This window comes from Pezoporus wallicus, unplaced genomic scaffold, assembly GCF_028554395.1.
Source record: "Pezoporus wallicus isolate ANWC-B61680 ecotype Strahan unplaced genomic scaffold, APGP_CSIRO_Pwel_v1 contig_8837, whole genome shotgun sequence".
Lineage (NCBI taxonomy): Eukaryota > Metazoa > Chordata > Aves > Psittaciformes > Psittacidae > Pezoporus > Pezoporus wallicus.
The window spans coordinates 128,077-146,709 of NW_026636730.1; the positions used below are offsets into that span (position 1 = coordinate 128,077).

The 18,633-nt window shown below is 44.3% G+C and overlaps 1 protein-coding gene across 1 annotated transcript in view; it reads right to left on the bottom strand.

Annotated features, from left to right (window-relative positions):
* Window positions 1–317: 317 nt before the first annotated feature.
* The window catches only part of DDRGK1 (DDRGK domain containing 1), a 40,378-nt gene continuing 22,062 nt past the window's right edge, over window positions 318–18,633 (bottom strand). Inside the window, exons 5-9 of the mRNA XM_057401241.1 lie at window positions 10,189–10,311; window positions 8,070–8,108; window positions 3,235–3,291; window positions 2,197–2,245; window positions 318–570 (exon numbers count right to left, since the gene is read on the bottom strand). Of these exons, the coding sequence (XP_057257224.1) occupies window positions 398–570; window positions 2,197–2,245; window positions 3,235–3,291; window positions 8,070–8,108; window positions 10,189–10,311 (441 nt within the window). The 3' untranslated portion in view covers window positions 318–397. The remainder of the gene's footprint in view (window positions 571–2,196; window positions 2,246–3,234; window positions 3,292–8,069; window positions 8,109–10,188; window positions 10,312–18,633) is intronic.

Genomic DNA, 18,633 nt, shown 5'->3' on the forward strand with positions numbered 1-18,633 from the left:
GCGTCACTGCCACAAAGTTATGCAGCTCTAAGTGCAGAGCAAGTGTGTAGGGTTCTGAATGCCATCAGAATCAAATATAACTGATGCAGACATCAGAATGTGGAAACAATAAGAAGTTTGGGTATAGGCACGAGACTGCCAAGATAACTGTGTGTAATTTACTGATATTCCTGAGGTACAGTGTTTTAGCCCTAGTTCTTGGCTACCTCTGTTGTATAAATGACTGTCCTATTTTATAGCATCTCTAGCAGAATGGAAAGCAAAACTTTCCATCAACTCCTGCAGCTGACACTTAAAAAGCACCATGACTGGACTAGTGGGGCTCCTGCCTGGTTTTAATTACATGGCTAACTCAATACAAGGGTAAACACTTGCTGTATCTTTCTCAAACCAGATTTCATGCCATGGTTGAAGCAGTGGCTCTGCTGTCGGGCTGGAGGTTGATGAGGGAATTGCTTGCTTGGGCCAGCTCTGCGATGGAGACTCGTCCTCGCTGTTTGATGTACTGAGCCACGGCAGCCATCTCCTCTGGAGTGATGTAGATGAACTTTCCTCTGTCATCAATCACACCTACAGGGGGAAAAGAAAGGACCTTGAAGTCAGCACTTCGGCTCCTCTCACTTCCCCACTGACATCAGTCGCTTCTTTTGGAAGGGACATTCAAACTGCTGAGGCTGCATACCATATCTAGGGCAGGCAGAACAACGTGCCAGCAGCCAGGCTTTTATCTCCTCTCTACTGCTGGGTCTTTGAGCAGGGCTATGACAATAGGCAAGTGCCCTGGTAAGAGTGTGTTCAAAGTAACATGTTCTTTTCATTGTATACAGCTATTTGGGAGTACCACAGCAGTTACTTCAGGTATGTAGTTTTGGTGCTGATGTTCTGGGTCCTCAGGGGGCTGGTGGAGAAAGGCAGAGAGCAGGAGGGTCCAGGAGGTGCTTCAGAGCCCCTGTGGGGCCCAGTTCAGCCATTCCAACCTGCTCTCTGAAAGGAAATGAAGCTTAATTCCCATATTTCAGTTGCACCATCAAGAATGAGAACAGGTCTCTCTGTTCCTAATGCATTACAGGATCACACACAAGGCAGAAAGCCTCGCTGTGGGTCTTTTGAGGCCCCAGACACAGACAGGACAGTACACACCCTTTATGCTTTGATTCAGAGCACTTTTAGGTCATTTGAATGGGTATCCACATGCACTCACTAAGACAGTTCATTCCCAGCCATAAACCACAGTATCAGGACAATAGATGTTTGTGTTGGCACCTTCCTTGACTTCATCCTTGTAAACAAAAGAACTGCCCAGCAGTAAGCCAGACTTGTGCAGACAGGGAGCTGCCCACAGGCTCAGTCTCTGCTTACATTCCAACTTCGATTGTGTGGGCACATGGCTAGGAGCAAGCACTTCACTTACTACAGCATCCCGGAGAGCCCTGGGATGTTTGCTCTCCCACAGCGTGCCCTACCCTAGTCTTGGCTTTAGCCACAGCACCTTTGAAACAGGTTTGCAAACCACCCCCAAAACATCCAAGGGATTTCTCCAAATACAGGTTTCAGAAGAGATCATTTTTAGCTGGCTCTGCAACTCCTGCAGGCCTTCAGCAGGGCTCAGGCAACACACAGAAGCCTTCTGCTGGTTCCTGCGCTGTTGGGAACATTCACCCTCTGCCTCTGTATAATGCATCCTAGGAGCAATCACATCCCATTGTGCTTTAAACAGGAGTTAAGCAGGGATAATAAAAATCAAAGAATCCCAGCCTGGTTTGGGTTGGAAGGGACCTTAAAGCTCCTCCAGCTCCAACCCCTGCCACAGGCAGGGACCCCTTCCACTAGAGCAGCTTGCTCCAAGCCCCTGTGTCCAACCTGGCCTTGAACACTGCCAGGGATGGGGCAGCCACAGCTTCTCTGGGCACCCTGTGCCAGCACCTCAGCACCCTCCCAGGGAAGGGCTTCTGCCTAAGAGCTCATCTCAGTCTCCCCTCTGGCAGGTTCAAGCCATTCCCCTTGGCCTGGCCCTACAGGCCCTTGTCCAAAGCCCCTCCCCTCCAGGTTTCTTGTAGGCTCCCTTCAAGTCCTGCTAGGATCCTTTACAGTTTTAAACAGACATTACACTGGAAGTCTCTCTCTACCACAGCAAAGGAGTTCTCTGCACCACCTATTCAGCAGCTATCAGAGTCCCCTTTGCGTTTTGGCTGTCACCTGTTAGAGTGCCGTCTGCCATCAGGTCCTGGATTCTGTTAATTGCATCCTGTTCAGAAAAGAAAAAGGAATAACAAACAGATCAAGAGGGAGGCAAAAAACATTTCACACATTCACATGAATTACAGGTGGAGGCTTAGATTTCATTCTTCAGCATTAAAATCTTAACTGAAGGATACACGAGTATTTCCACACAGACAGATGCAATGAGCCCTTTGGTTTTCTGAAGGATGAAGTAAGCTCTTACATTCTGGGGTGCTGAAATAACTTCCCTACCTCCAAAAGAGACTTCTATTGCCAGGTTACCTGGCTGATTCCAGGAACTGGGGGTGGTTACAGCAATCTTCCCAGGGAATGGCTGTATTGTGTGAAGACAAATCTGAATACACTCAATATATTCCAGAGCTTTTTATACTTTTCCCTCCTCCATCAAAGAGGAAATCTCTTTTACCAACCCAAAGCAACAACTCATTGCATCTGTTGTAGGTTAACTCTATAGCTACTCCAAGCATGCAGATCTATTACACCTTAAGCTAGTATCTCAGCCTTGGTTTCCACAGTTCTGCCTCTCTCCCTTTCTTGTATTTATGTGAGTGCAGAAGCAGATTATGGTTTAGATTTCAACCACAGAAATTCCCTTAACTGACTCACTGGATGCTTAAATGAGGTTCTGGTTTAAGAGAGGCAGGGGCACAGCAGCCTGGGCTTACAGCAGCGCACACGGCTGTGAGGGGGCATCCTGAGATCAGAACAACAGAAAACATTGGTCACTTGAGAGATATACACCAAATGTGCTCTAATTTAAATGAGCCAAGACACAAGTATACTTCCAAGTTAAACTGTAAGATGTTTAGAGAACAGAAAAAGGATGGGGGTGGGGGGGGGAAGAACCAGCCTTTGCTGATCTTCACCAAAATCCAAGCATCTTCAGCAATGCCAAGACACTGAGATGTTATCCTTAATAACCCACTTTCTCTCCTCTCCTTTTAAACCTTTTAAACCCATTATTTCACTTGCACCCCAACAGTTAGTACTTACCTGTGTTCTTAAACCCAAATGTGAAGCCAAGTCCTCCAGCTGGATGACCTTTGTTTTCTATGGGAACAGACAAGAGTTAACTGCAGCTGATGAATTAAAGGGTTAGCATACTTCCTCTCCTTTCAAGCAAAAGATACATCTAATAGACAAAGTAGAACCCGTCATTCTACTAACTTTGCCTAATAAGCACTTTTCTCTGATGAAAAAACTAACTTAAGTTACTTAAATCAGTCTGCTTTGTGGAAAGACTGAATGCTCCAATGTACTTCGGTGAAGACTCAAATACTTTTGCTAGTGTTCATCCTGAACCTTTCCTTACATAGTGGAATGCATCCCTGCTCATGGCAGGGGGTTAGAACTGGATGATCTCGAGATCCTTTCCAACCCAAACCAGTGTGATTCTATGATTAAGAGGACATAATGAGCACTAGGACAAGAAACAGCCATGGTTCTGCTACCTGAGCTTCTCAACTCTACTTTTCATTTCCAGTGTGCATTAGCCAGATCCCTTTTTGTTAGAGAGATGTTTCAAAGTACCTTTGAAAATGACGACCGGTATATCAATGCATACATAAAATCCAGGCAGGACTGGCAGTATTAAGTGCTTTAGTCTGTTTTACTAATGTCATGTGTATTAATGCCATAGTAATCTTCCTAAGCAAGTGAACACCTTATTAAAGTTGTCAGTGTTGGAAGCGTACTGCTAACGTGCTCCTTTGCAGGCAGTGTGATGATCTGAGAGCAAAAGCAGAAGCAGGAACTGCAAATACTCATTTTGTTTATGACAGAGATTCTTAGGGCAGCCTCTCGGGTCCGGATGCAGCCACCACTGCTCACATCTGGTTTTAGGCTTCTCTGTAGCTCCAGAGAATCACAGCTCGTGCACTCATCTGGAGCTACTTGGTTCCTATTTTCTGATCTGCAGAAGTTCTCAACACTCGTCTGTTTAGATGCAGTAGAAGGATGCACTGTTTGTAAGGAGCTTGGAAAACATAACACTGGAAACATTCTGGACTACATTCCTAAGAACTCACATATACAGCCACAAGAGCTGCATCTACATTATCGGATGCAATACTTCTAACATAAATGCATTTGGTTCTAATCTTGGAGGCCACTGAAGAAATAGAAGCTGAAACAGATAAAGCTTCTTAGTCAATAAAATCAGACCCATTCCCCCAAGAAAAAGCCACACACAGACTTTGTAGTTGTGAAGTTTGATGCAGCCAAGCTAGAGAACTGAATACCATGGACTGAACGCATGGAGTTGGAACCAGTCCATGGAATTCAGTTCTCAGAGCTGGGACCTGCCAAGGTTCATCACATCTTCTTTTAAAGGAGGGGGGGCCTGGGGGGTGGGTGGTGCAAAGCCACAGAAACAAGAAAAACAGGATTTAAACCTTCACTTCGAGATATTCACCCTCAATGACCAAGTTCAGTGGAAGCTTTCCAAGATAGATCCTGCTGTGAATAAGAGCCCAGAGGGTAGGGTGGAATTAGGATGCATTCCCCCCCCCCCACACACACTCTCTGAAATGTAATGACATTGTGAGGTCCCACTGAACAACACACTTCATGCTTCATGTTCTAGACACAGGCTTAACTTTCATAGAGCAACATACACACATCCACATTTCCTGAATTCATTTAACTTTGGGTGTGATTCTGCTGTTCTCAGCAAGGGATGAAACAGAGCAAGAGCTCTAAGGATTGAATATGAATGGGATCTTTCTGTCCTTATCTTGTAAAGATCATTTTTCCTAAAGGAAAACCAGGAAGGGGTAAAGCCTCTGAGCCCTTCACTATCCCTTTCAGATTGCTGTTTCAATTCACTGGCTGTAACTCAGATGCATTCAGTGATACCCTATCAAGCTGGGTGAGAAGAGTTTGATGGACAAAGTGCAAGCTCCTATTTCCCTGGGCCAACAGAGCTGGTGCTCCACAGGCAGGGAGCTGCTGAACCACTCTTCAACCTCTGCCTTCTGAAGCACTCAGAGAACCCACAGAGCTGGTTTGGAAGGCGAGTTGTGTAGCTACAGCACTAGGTAAAACCACAGAGCTCCCACCAAGAGTTGCTTATTCTGCTTATGGCTGCTGTGAGAAGCAAACACAAAACTGCAGCAGAGATGGTGTCACAGCCTGAGCGTAACATGGTGTCTCTGCAGCACATGGGTTAAACAGGCAGTGGGGCTGCTGTGAAACCCCCATAGGAAGGGAGATGCTCTGCTTTCAGACAAGCAGAATTAGGGGGTGTCAATCCTTTTGGTACCTTTAAGAAATATCCCATTTAGAGCAACTCCACGTGGCAGCGCCGGAGAAAAGAGGCTGCATTTTACTTCCAACACCCATAGGAACAAAGCATGGCGTGAGTTATCTCCAGCCACTTACACCAATAGAGTTATTCAACAGAAGAGCTAAAGTACATTGGTTTTTAATTCATACATTTTCAGACTACTTGCAGCTTAGCACTGCTTTTTGATCTAACTCAGTTTCTGTCAATAGAAGAGATGGGGGCAATACATAATCTATATATTAAACATACTTAATATTAAATAGATAAAAAGCAGTATTAAAACTTGCAGAAAAAAGCAATGCCCCAGTTCTGCAACTCATCTCCACAGAGGAAATCAGATGTCAAAGTGCTTCTGAATGAGGTTTTCAGCCTGTGCTTAATTTCTCTGACGTCAAGTAGAAGTGACTAATATAAAACTACACGTGTGCTCAAACACTGAACTGAGAGTTTGTGACTAATCTGTTCCAACCACCACAACCATCAAGGCAACGTGCACAGTAAGAGCCTCCTTCGTTATCCCTTGGAAAAGCTCCCGATTTTCATGGAAGATCCCAAGGGACACTGAAATATCCTATTGTTTTACCTACTGTTGCTCTAGGGCAGCTTGTTTATCAAAAGAGAACAGCACATTTTCCTTAAGCAGCAGCTTGGCAGTATCTTGAAAGCCTTAGATGGAAGAGGTGAATTGGGATCACAGTGTATCACATAGCCCATAGTAACTGAGATGGAGGGTGGTCTTGACAGACAAGGCCAGTTCAGAGTTCCCAACCTCTTCACAGAAACCCCTCTGGCTTCCATGGAAAACAGAATACTGAAATCCCTGCATGGCTGCAAAATGAAATGTGCCATCTGATGGTTCACTGCTACCCCACGGTTTTATTTAGGCTCTTCAAACATGTTACCCATAGCTTTTCCAATCTATTCTCAGCTGTCTCATCTGCTTCTGGTGGTGCTTCTGATCAGAGCTGTCTCATCTGCTTCTGGTGGTGCTTCTGATCAGAGCTGACTGGCTTAAGCTGAGGACTTACTGAACAGGGGCTGTTTCCATGTGAGCTGCAGCAATGATGGTATGTCCTAATCTGAGTGCTACTACCTTAGACATTCCCACATTACTACCAGAGATCATGTTAATCAGGAAGCTCCTGACAGAGGCAAACCCAGCAGCCTCTCACTGCATCATGATGGCAATGGGATACACCACCAAAGTGCCACTGACACAGGAGGCAGAGAGCAGCACAGCAAAAGATGCTTGTGCCATAGATGTGCAGTGACTCTAGATCGAGTAGGGGGCTGGAACTAGATGATCTTTAAGGTGCCTTTCAACCCAAACCAGCCTGTGATTCTATGAGTTGCTCAGACTTTCACGGCAATCACTCAAATTCACTCCTTGTGGAGAGATACACATGAGACAAATCACAGATATGTTTAAGTCCATGGTTTTGCTGGGGTAATGGACATGCAAAACTGGCCCAGACTGTGGATTAAAAGAATGATTAGAGAAGCGGTGGCTGCCCCATTCCTGGCAGTGTTCAAGGCCAGGTTGGATGGGGCTTGGAGCAAGCTGCTCTAGTGTAAGGTGTCCCTGCCCATGGCAGGGGTTGGAACTGGATGAACTTTAAGGTCCCTTCCAACCCAGTCTGTGATTGGGTGATTAGGACTTCACTAAGTATAGAAGCAATTTGCTTACTAATGAAACCTTTCACACACACACCATGCACTGTCAGATAAGATTCCAGTTTCCAGGAAATGAAGGAAGGGGTTCATTAGGACAAAAGATTTGCATAACATTGTTATAGTAAGAGTAGAAAAATGCAGTTGACCTTTGATACAAAGAAGCATTGTCCTTACAGGTCAAAAGTAGAAAACCTCCTGAGCACACCACAGCTTTTAAATAACCAACCATACAACATGCTGAAAGGGAGACTGACACACCCTGTTAAAACAAGTGATCTGCTTAAATATCCCTTCTGAACATTAAAACAACATTGCAAACTGCACAGATTAAAAACAAGAGAAGAATTTGCTCGAGGAGTTGTGTTGACCTTTACAATGCCAGTGTTTCAAACACAAACACATCCTGCATGGCAGCCCCACGCTGGCACAGCAATTCTCATTCACGCTGAGCTGAGATGTAGAGATTTTCTATAATCAGTAGCTGATGTTCACAAACAAAAAGCCTGAATGTCCCAAATCCCAGTCAACAGCAAGCACTGCTCTTCATAAACGGGGATGGTGATCCAGCAGGGACAGAGTTCATAACGCCTGTCCTTATGAAAGAGGGTTAAGAGCTGCAACCCTGCCCCCAAAAGCCAAGACAGAGCTATAATTACAAACCATTTTAACAATGATGGACATGCTCATGCATGGTTAAGTAAATAACACAGACTTTAGCTAAGGTAGCACTTTTGTTACTTATTAAACATTGAAGTAAATCAAAGAGGAAGTAAAGATTTGCCTTTTTTCTGCAGCTCAGCTCTTTGACAAAGGTATTTCATACAACCTAACAAGTATGGAAAGAGGAGAAAGACCAGCCGTAGCTTACCTTAACGTATTCCAGAAATTCCATTAGGAAGCTGCGAGACTGGATACAGCAGGAAAACAAGTGTTAGTTTAAACTCATGAACATTAAACGCATCACAGCCTTGTTTAGCCTGCATCCTTCCGAAGCTTTAAACATACACCGAGGGAGATTTTGAACTGGAAAAGAATATGCATCCAGATTTAATCTTAACGAGGAATTTAGGAGAGGTATTTTCTAAGGCACAACATGGCTCAAGTGCAATTTGTGTTTCAGTGTCTTTTAAAAGGAAATCTTCAATCTTTTCTTCTTCACATCCTACATACCCCGAAATAAGCACATCTGGGTGAGTTTGTGTATTAAGTTATGCACACGCTGAGGACATTTTGTTCAGAGGTAAGAGTGCAGAGCGATTGAGGAGACAGAGCTCATACACATGGTCAAGGGTAGCACGCAGCTGTGCAACACATGTGGGAGCTGAAGCCGTTTTCAAAGCTACGCACCTGAAATCCAGCATTTCAATACTGGCAGCTCAATTTTCAAAGGCAAATGCAAACAATGTGCATTTGAGTTAACAGGGGATCAAGTTCCTCTGCAACCCTGGAAATCAATCAGCCTTCATTAAGTGCTTTGCTCTGGACTCAGGGCCTTAATTTGCAGCCTGAGTTCCAGCACGTTAGCCTCAACAAAAGGCAGTCAGCTCTTTGTCACAGGATGCTAAAGCACTTCATCCACCACATGGCAGAAGGGTGGTTTGCCATTTCTGCAAGGCTGGTGTCTCCAAATAACTATGTCCCTGTTATTGTTTATGAAGATGACTTTTAAATCACCTACTATTAAAGTTCTAACTCCTCACCCCTACCAAAGATAATCTTACATTGAGATCCAGGCAGCATCAACTGCCTGCCAAGCTCTTTTGAGTGAGGAACACCCTCCTCTGCTCCCACACAGAGACAGATTAATATCTCCTTGACAGGCAGCTTTAGGAACACATTCTGGGTCTAAAGGGTGGTCTAAAGTGGAGCAATTTAACATTTAGGTATAATCTGATCTTCTAATAGGCAAGTATGCATTTCTGAAGGAACCTGTAATAGGAAGTATGCATTTTGCTGTTCTCCTCATCTTAAGGAATTCCCCATCACCAGATACAACTTCTCTTGGAATGGTGGAGGAATTACGTTAATGGAAAGGGATCCATAGTGAGATCTTGTGACTGATGTCAAGCAGCACTGACTCATTACAAACTTCTCAGCCCAAAGCACCCTCAGTCACGCTGAAGGCAACTCCATTCAACTCAACAGGGTCACTTTGCCAGAGAAGCAAATGCATTGGGCAGCCCAAATTTGGCACCTTCAACTCAAGAGCACTTTGATAGCAATTAAAACGAGACTAACAGGTTTTCAGCAGGCAGGAGAAGAACGCTGCCTCCCACAACACCGAAACTTCTTCAAGTTTGCCGTGATATTATGTCAAGTACCACGTCTCAACCACCATCCCCAGCAGTGCGTCTGCAGGCAGCCACAGCAGCAGCATGAGAAAATTGCTATGCATGAGCTTGAAACAGTCAACCCTAGCAATCATTTGCAGCACTGAATGCCCAGTTTTCCACTGGATAACCCACAAACACACAGGTTATGTCCTGTGAATTCTCTTAACAGCAGCCTTTAAGGCAAGAGGTTGGTTTTCCATTTGATTTCACAACAGCTCCGTTGGTCTAGAAAATAAAACCAAAACCAAGCAATTCCCTCCAGATATGTGGGCACTACCAACCTCCAAATTTAGCCTTACTTTCATCTGGCCCACTGTATGTGGGCAAGGCAGAGCTGATGACAGTAAAAGTTTATCTGAATTCCAGAAAGAGTTTTATTTCAGTGCTTAGATGACAGGAGGAGAGACCTCGTTTCAGCAATATGCATTTTGCCTCAGCACTCTTAAGCTATAGGAGACTGGTATGAGGAACTGCAGCATTCCCCAGGAAATACTCCAGGTTAACCTGTGCCATCTACACAATTTAGCTTTAACAAACAAAACTATTTGGCTGACTCCTGCTTTAAAGTTCTTTTTCATGAGACAGAATGCACTAAGGACAACCCGAGTCTTAACAAAGAGAAAGGAAACTGCAGGAACAGCCGAAGACACGTACCTGTTCTTCTGTCATTGATTCTTCAACCCCTTCCTCTTCAACTACAAAACTCTCCTTCAGCTTCAGGTACTCTTCATACTCTCTCTTTTCCTCTTCTTCCTTTGCCTTCCTTTTCTCCTCTTCCTGTATGGAAAAGACGACAAGTGGTCAGTTTGCTCCTCTTCACATCAGGTTTAAAGTCAAGTCACATCTTCTTTATCTGGTTTTACTAGGATAGGCAGCAGATTCTAACAGGCTCTAAAATGAATCTACGGTCTCCCTTGATGACATCATTAATTTCAGAAGCCACCCTTCAGGTAGTAACCATCTCCCAAGGCAGTTAAGCTTGCACACAATACACTTAGGCTGCTTCTTAAGAGATATGAAAGGGAGAACCCCCCTCTTATATTGCAACCTGCTTGCTTCATTTGCATGAATAGGTTTCTTCTGCAGATCCCATGACAGGAAGTCCCTGCCCCAACTGTACTTTTGATGCAACATCCACATTGTCAGTCACTGCCCCAGTTCTGCTGGTGTACACTGGGTGCAATCACAAAGAACAGAGGGGTTACGCTGGTGTCCATGCGTGTGTGAGAAGAAACTGGCTTGTAGAAGAGCTTCAAGTAAAATCTCTTTATGATTTACAAGCAAACTGTGTCTACATGGAGTGTAAAGACCTGTATAAAGTATTTTAGGCTAGGAGGCATGATGTGATTGTACTTAAAAAAGGAGTTTTTACATGTTGGATTGTTAATCAAAACCTATAGGCTCTGCTTTTAGCTAACTGCAATACAAGCTCTTTCGGTTACCCACCCTGATAGAAATGTTAAACACTTAAAAGCAATAATGCTGACCCAGCAAACTCCAAGCCTGTGTCACTGAAATGGTGATGCATAGTGTAGAATAGCTGCACACTCACAAAGCAAAACTCTGGGGAAAAGTTTTGGGATGTGAGAGATCACTTAAATGTTTCAAGTCAAACCAGGTTTTTATTGGTTTACTTTGGTTTTGTTCTTCTCCAAAAGACTTCACATATGTAACATCACACAGAAGGAAGATATTTCCTTACAGAACAGTTTCTTCCACAGAGAAACTTATGCTTGCCCAGCACATGGCATGATGAGAGTCCCATTTGCTATCACATTGCAAAGGCTTGATTAAAACCAGGAAAGACGAGTCCATGAAATTGTAGTGACAATCTCAGGGCATTCCTTCACTGTTAGCACAGCAACTGATCTCTCAAAGAACAATTATATTGATTTCTTAATGCTTACCATGCTGCATCTTTGACACTAATATGGTAATTGCTTCCTTAAATGGCTGGGAAACAAACCCTTGTTCCATTAAATCAGGAAGAGACAGGAACAGGTCATTAAGTATACTGAAAACCATCCACATTAAAAGAGTTGCCATGCAAGGCCAAAACCACCAAGGGCCACAAGGATGATCAGGGGCTGAAGCACCTCCCATGCAAAGGCAGGCTGAGAACATTGGGGCTGTTGAGCCTGGAGGAGAGAAGCTGCATGGAGACCTCAGAGCAGCTTCCAGTGTCTGAAGGGGGCTACAAGGATGCTGGAGAGGGACTCTTCATCAGGGCCTGCAGGGACAGGACAAGGGGTGATGGGTTCAAACTGAAACAGGGGAAGGTCAGGTTAGATGTAAGGAAAAAGTTCTTCCCTGTGAGGGTGCTGAGGCACTGGAATGGGTTGCCCAGAGAAGCAGTGAATGCTCCATCCCTGGCAGTGTTCAAGGCCAGGCTGGACAGCGCCTTGGACAACATGGTCTAGGGTGAGGCATCCCTGGCCATGGCAGGGGGTTGGAACTCTTTAGGTCCTTTCCAACCCTAACTATTCTATGATACCAGAAACAGGGATGGGAGAATCGCCCTTCAATAAAATCTGAAGAGAAAATGTACTTGGTCCCAGTTTCATCTAAACAAACTCCCAGAAAGTCACAAAAAGGAATGCTACCAACATGCAGCTATGAAACAACAGGACTGGAAGGATCTTACTGTACACACAAAGTCAAACCTAACTTTTAAACCACTCTCTCATGACAAAACCTACAGATAAGAGGGAGCTCTTGAGACAAAACAAGACTGTTTTCTGGGTCATTCATCACCATAACATTTATAAGCAAAAGCCCAAGAGCAGATTTTTTCCCTATAAGCACTACAGGTGCCAAGAGCAACAGAGCCATATTTCATTTGGAAGTGACAGCAATTCTTTGTTCCTTGCAAGTGCATTACATTTAATCTTGATCTTGGAAATAGAAGAACAACGTTCTTCCCCTGGTCTGTTACAGAGGTTGGAATTCTACAGGATTTGAAATGAGGAAAACAATCATGGCAAAACCTGAAAATTGCTTTGGCAAACAGTTCCCAGATGGTTCTATAGGAAAATACCAGGATACAAAGTCCCATTTATAACTGAGAGCAATATTAACTAAGAAGTATTTTCCTGTTTCTGGAAGGTCTAACAACAAATGAACAAGGCTTGTTCCCGTCTTCTTTGCCTACTTGAAGAACATCAACTTCCCTTTGATTTAAGCACACCAGCACTTTACTATGTGTGCTTCCATTTCCAGCGCATGCAGAAAAGCAGTTCTGTTGCGAGACTGGCAAAGCACTCAGCTCCCAGTCCCTGTTTTAAGGTCTCCTTAAAAGCTACCATGAGTTTGTTTTCCAGATCCTAAACTTCGATGCTACCATCAGCAGAGCGTTCCCAAGGGGTCTGCACCACCACTTTGGTATCTGAAGTGTGTCAGCCCTCACGTTTCCTGGTGGCTGTAGCCTCCTCCTTTAACACTAAGTATTTCCAGAAGCTTTTTTATCTAATAACTACAAATCCCAGCTGCTTCCTGCACAGTCTCACATGCTTTGTTACCTAAGTTCACCTATGATTCAATCTGTAGAAAAAGAAGGATTTAGCCTAACTGTAACCTGGTTCAAAGCCAAGAGCAAAGATGACTTTGCATGACTGCACTGGGAGAAGCAGTCAGCGAGTCAGGCTGCTGTCAACACGTATTCTCTGCTATTTTATTCCACCAAAACACTCATGCCCAAGTCATGCAGGAGTTGTATAGAAGGTGCAGGGTCAAATTAAGAAGGTACATTCCCACAAAAAGCAGCCTGGCTGTATGCACAACCCACACATGGAAACAATCTCAGCACCCCAGGGTCTGTGGATGAAACAGAGCCAAGTGCTTGCTTCATGCAAGTCATATTGAGGGCACTCAGCTCAAACACAAGTTTAACCCCCCCACAACTTTATCAGTCAAGTTTCTTTGCCCAGCCCCATTCTGATCTCCTTATCTGCTGTAGTGAAGTGGTAAAGCATGTGGCTCAGGGGTGAGGAGAGCTGGGCCACCTCCCTTCAGCAATGGGTGCTGTGCTGGGGAAACCCCAGCACCATGGAAATTTGGTAACTGCGGATGCTCACCTGCAGCTGCTTGGGTTTCACTGAACCAGGTTTGCTTCTCTCCTCCCCTACATAGATGTTGCCCAAACTGGGGTCTTGCCCCAGTGTAAAGACTTCTTTTTGATCAGTTTAGTACAGTGCATGTGATGAACAAACTCCCCCACTTGATCATATCATTATTGAAATAAAAATAGCAAAGTTAATCACACAAACCTTCTGCCTTCTCTTTCTGACAAAATGTCCACATGATCACTGCTGGATCAACTCTACCTCTGCTTGCTTGCTTGCTGCAAGTCTGGTCAGCACCAGCTTCCCACTGCAACCCATCCCAGCCCTTCCACTGATCCCCAGACTCTCTCTGTCCCACCTGCCCATCAAGGACCTGGATCTGCTGTGAGGCTCCTTTGAGATCATTACCTTCTGTTTGCTTCTTACCTTTATGACAGTTATAATTTCCAAGGCATCTAAAGCACTGTAAGAGCCTGTAGGGCCAGGCCAAGGGGAATGGCTTGAACCTGCCAGAGGAGAGACTGAGATGAGCTCTTAGGCAGAAGCTCTTCCCTGTGAGGGTGCTGAGGCGCTGGCACAGGGTGCCCAGAGAAGCTGTGGCTGCCCCATCCCTGGCAGTGTTCAAGGCCAGGTTGGACACAGGGGCTTGGAGCAAGCTGCTCCAGTGGAAGGGGTCCCTGCCCATGGCAGGGGATTTGAACTGGATGAGCTTTAAGGTCCCTCCCAGCTCAAACCATCCTGTGATTATATGATTAGTTATGCCAGCTGCACAAGAGCCCAACCTTTCAGGTAAAAAAACACAGCATCTTGAAAACTCTTTCAGGCTTAGAGCTGGAAGCAGACCTTGACTCTTGGGATCACCAATCCCAAATCACACTTTTGGGATGCTGTTTGAGCAACTGCACTGTTCTGGCTGGTTGACAGGCTACAGCCTTTGAAGGGTTATCACACATTGCTGTTTTTAGCAAAGGGCGAGGACCCTTGCAGTACTGCCCACCAAGATGATATCAAACCACCACTTCCAGCTCTGCATAACCCCTTTAAGGTGGGACTGAGACAAAGTGGTATCACCCTATGGAGTAAGTAGCTTTTCTGAGAGCTTTGCCTAAGCAGCTTTCCCAGGGAGCAAACTGGTACCTGTGTGCTGTGCCAACTCTCCTCCAGATCCGATAAAGGACCAACTTGCTGACAAACAAATCATTTATAAGCAGCTTATTTGACTGCTAAGTGGAAGAGATCTCATTGCTGGTAAGGAAGGGAAAGCAAACACTGGACTCTCTTCACCCACCACCTACTATGAGGTGTTCCTTGTTTGTGGCCATTTCTTTAACACACAGAATGAGAAAGGATGTACTGGTTCCTATGCCAAATGCTGAGGATCACGGATCAAAGAAACCCTTCTTGTAGAGCATCCAGTCTGTGCTGTTAGTGCAAGGAAGTAAAAAGGGACTTTACAGCAAACAATTTGCCATAGAGCAGATGGATCTCCAGGATTCCTGCCTCCCTCCCTGTTTAGACACACAATAAATACCTTAAGAAAGGGAGAAGAGATGTTCATCATCCCCTCAGAATCAGAGCAGAAGTTTTCTGCAAGCTTGCATGACTTGGACTTCCTTAGGAGAAATTAATGCTTAAACTGAAACTATGCAGTAGTCCCCATCAGCCTCCAGAAATACACTGTTCACATACGAGCAGTGGCTATATATGCCAAACAGATAATGAAAACCTCTGCTGGAAGCACAAATCTTGATATTCATATAATGCTACATGTAATAAAATACCTCAATCAACATTTGAAACTTGGTGCCTATTCTGATCAAATACCAAATCAAGGAGGCAAAAATTTAGGGTCTTAGTTCACAAAAGCTTCATCAGGACCCTTAGGATCATGAGCTGATCCTCTATTTTTACAGCTCTGAAGATAAGACCACTCTTATTTAGGCACTTAAAATACTGAAGTGAAAGCCTAAATGGATTTGCCCTAATTGGAAGGCTTTGGGCACAGTTATGCTTGAGCAACACAGACCTTGTTTTAACGTTAACAGCAAACAAACACCAATCCCATCTGCTGTGGGGCCTTTTGTTTCACAGCAGTTAAAAGCTTGCTTGCTGGACAACTGGTAGTTTCTCTTCTGTATCAAGCTTTGTTTTCCAGAGCAGTTCATTCTGTGATGGATTTACACCAGCATGCCTTGTTCAACACCACGTTTTAATATGGAATAATGATAGCTGTGAGCCCTGCATCTTCACAAGAGCCTCCTTAGTGTGGGAAAGCTAGGCTGAGGGAGTAAAATAGGGAAAAGAAAAGCTCTTATGAGAGCAACCTGCAAGGCTTGGTATGAAGGCACTGTTTTGCAACATCAGAGGAAGTTCGCTGTCATTGATAAGGTGTCAGTTGGTAAACCATCTCACCACTAAAAAACTCCAAGAGTGAAAGGGAAATCCCCAGGGGTAAAGCAGAGCTGAAGTAAATGCCAATTATAAAAGGAGCTTCCTCACATGCAGAGCCAATCAGGTCATCAGAACACTGGAAAGGAAGCTTGAATTTAAAAATACATTATCTGGTTTGCAACACTGCAGCCAAGGGGCAACCACATTTTATTTATATGTACATACAAATAACTTTAAATAGAACCAGGTGGTTATTATTCTCTCCAATATGCAAGATTTTAGCCCCCGTAACTCCCTTGGAGGTACAGTTCCCACCTATACTATAGCTCTGTTCCCACCTATACTATAGCTCTGTGTAGAGCTGCCCAAAACCAGATGTCCATTTGCTTATAAACCAAAGTGGGTTTTCATCTGATTCAAGAATTCAGTATTTCCACTAGACTCCATACCTCAAACTGTTTGATGTGCATGTGTGAAAGGTTTAACAGTGACTTTATCACGGATCAACACAGGGGAATTTCTAGATGATCTGCAAGCTGCAACATGATTTTCCAACCCTGAATCTATTTGGCTTCCCCTCACCATCTGACACACTTTTAGATAGTATTTAATGATACAGGAATCAGCTATTGCTGTTCACTAGGATTTAACTATTGGTTTAAGGCTGTAGCTAAAACTCCAAAAGGAAACTCTCCTTTACACAAAGCCAATCTTAGTGCTCACAGAAGTTAGCACAATTTAGGTAGCACTTCTTGGGCGAGAGGCTGAAACAAAGGTTCAACTGAATTTCAGCTAACAAAGCTGGTTGTGCAGTTGAAGACTTGCCATTGTCCCTGTAACCTGCAGAAATAACCTGAAGTACTGGAAAAGGAAGGAGTAAAACGAAGCTATTTGACAACCATAACATTTGTCTGACAAGCTTCAACAATAAACTCCAAGTTTCTTGTGCCTCATGGGATTATATGAACTACAGCAATGGCAATAATCAAACTGCCTCCAGAAATACAACCAGCTGCCCTCTGATTTTATCTCATGACTGTCAATCACTACTTCAGCTACCTAGTCTAATTCTGCCTTTCCACCTCCTAACTTACACAGGGGAAAACATGACTCATGGGAATGAGGAATCCTTTGTCTAGAGGAACATAGACATGACATTTATTCCTATCTATCCTGTAAAAGCACAATAAATCCAATGATCCCTTTATCACTTATAGGGGCCTAAAAGAGAGAAGCAATATCTTTGACACTGTTTACCTTTCATTAGGGACTGTAGTGATAGGACAAGTTAAAACTTAAACAGGGGAAGTTTAGATTGGATATAAGGAGGAAATTCTTTCCTGTGAGGGTGGTGAGGCACTGGAACGGGTTGCCCAGGGAGGTTGTGAATGCTCCATCCCTGGTGGTGTTCAAGGCCAGGTTGGACAGAGTGGGTGGCATGGTTTAGTGTGAGGTGTCCCTGCCCTAGGCAGGGGGTTGGAACTGGATGAACTTAAGGCCCTTTCCAACCCTAACTATTCTGTGTTTCTATGATTCTACATCACACCATCAGTCTGTAATAAGATTTGAGAGGTACAGTGTTACAATCATAAAAACAGGCTGTGCTTACATGCACAGCAAACCAGCACCTTTTCATTCTATTTGTTTCCCCTCCTATTCTAGCCTAACACACTGAAGTCTGGTTACAGCCCCCTGTTATCACACAATCCCAGACTGGTTTGTGTTGGAAGAGGCCTTAAAGCTCCTCCAGCTCCAACCCCTGCCACAGGCAGGGACACCTTCCACTAGAGCAGCTTGCTCCAAGCCCCTGTGTCCAACCTGGCCTTGAACACTGCCAGGGATGGGGCAGCCACAGCTTCTCTGGGCACCCTGTGCCAGCGCCTCAGCACCCTCCCAGGGAAGAGCTTCTGCCTAAGAGCTCATCTCAGTCTCCCCTCTGGCAGGTTAAATAATACGTAAATAACAATACTGCTCTCTTTGCAGACTGAAGCAGGCACTTGACCAACACAGCCTAACCAAGTACAAAGACTTGGATGAAGATGGAGACTTAAAAGTACTAGAAAGCAGTCGAGGATGGGCATTAGATATTGTCAGACACATTTACTTGGATCCACACTCAAAATGTTCAGTGGTTACTGGATTAACAACTTGGAACCAGGCAAAAAAAATTACTGAAAGCAGTTTTCTCTGAGCAGCAGCAGAACATCTGTGATGTAGAATGGTGGGTTGGCTTGATGCCATGACAAAGACTACTGGAAACAAATGAAACACACAAAAAGAACCTTGAAATGGCAGACTTTAAGTATTTAAGGAAGGTATTGGCTAAAGCAGTCTGGATTCAGGCATCTGAGCTATTTTCACAGTTACCAGGAAGGGCCCCTTTGGGCTGTGCCACACAAAGGAAAACCAAATCAACAAAATCAGAGCCTTAGTTCATATTCCTCTTCTCATTGAGTCTTGCAACATGGAGGTGGGAGTGTTTTAGTGCAGTCTTTAGGAATACTGAAAAGTAAAAATAAGAGTTTCCTCATTCAGCCAACATAAATTACTCAGCCCTACACTGAAAAGCAGCAATTCAAAAAAACAGCTAAATATATCAATAAGCACCTTCTGCATGAAGACATCTCTAGCTTGAATGTCACCCCTA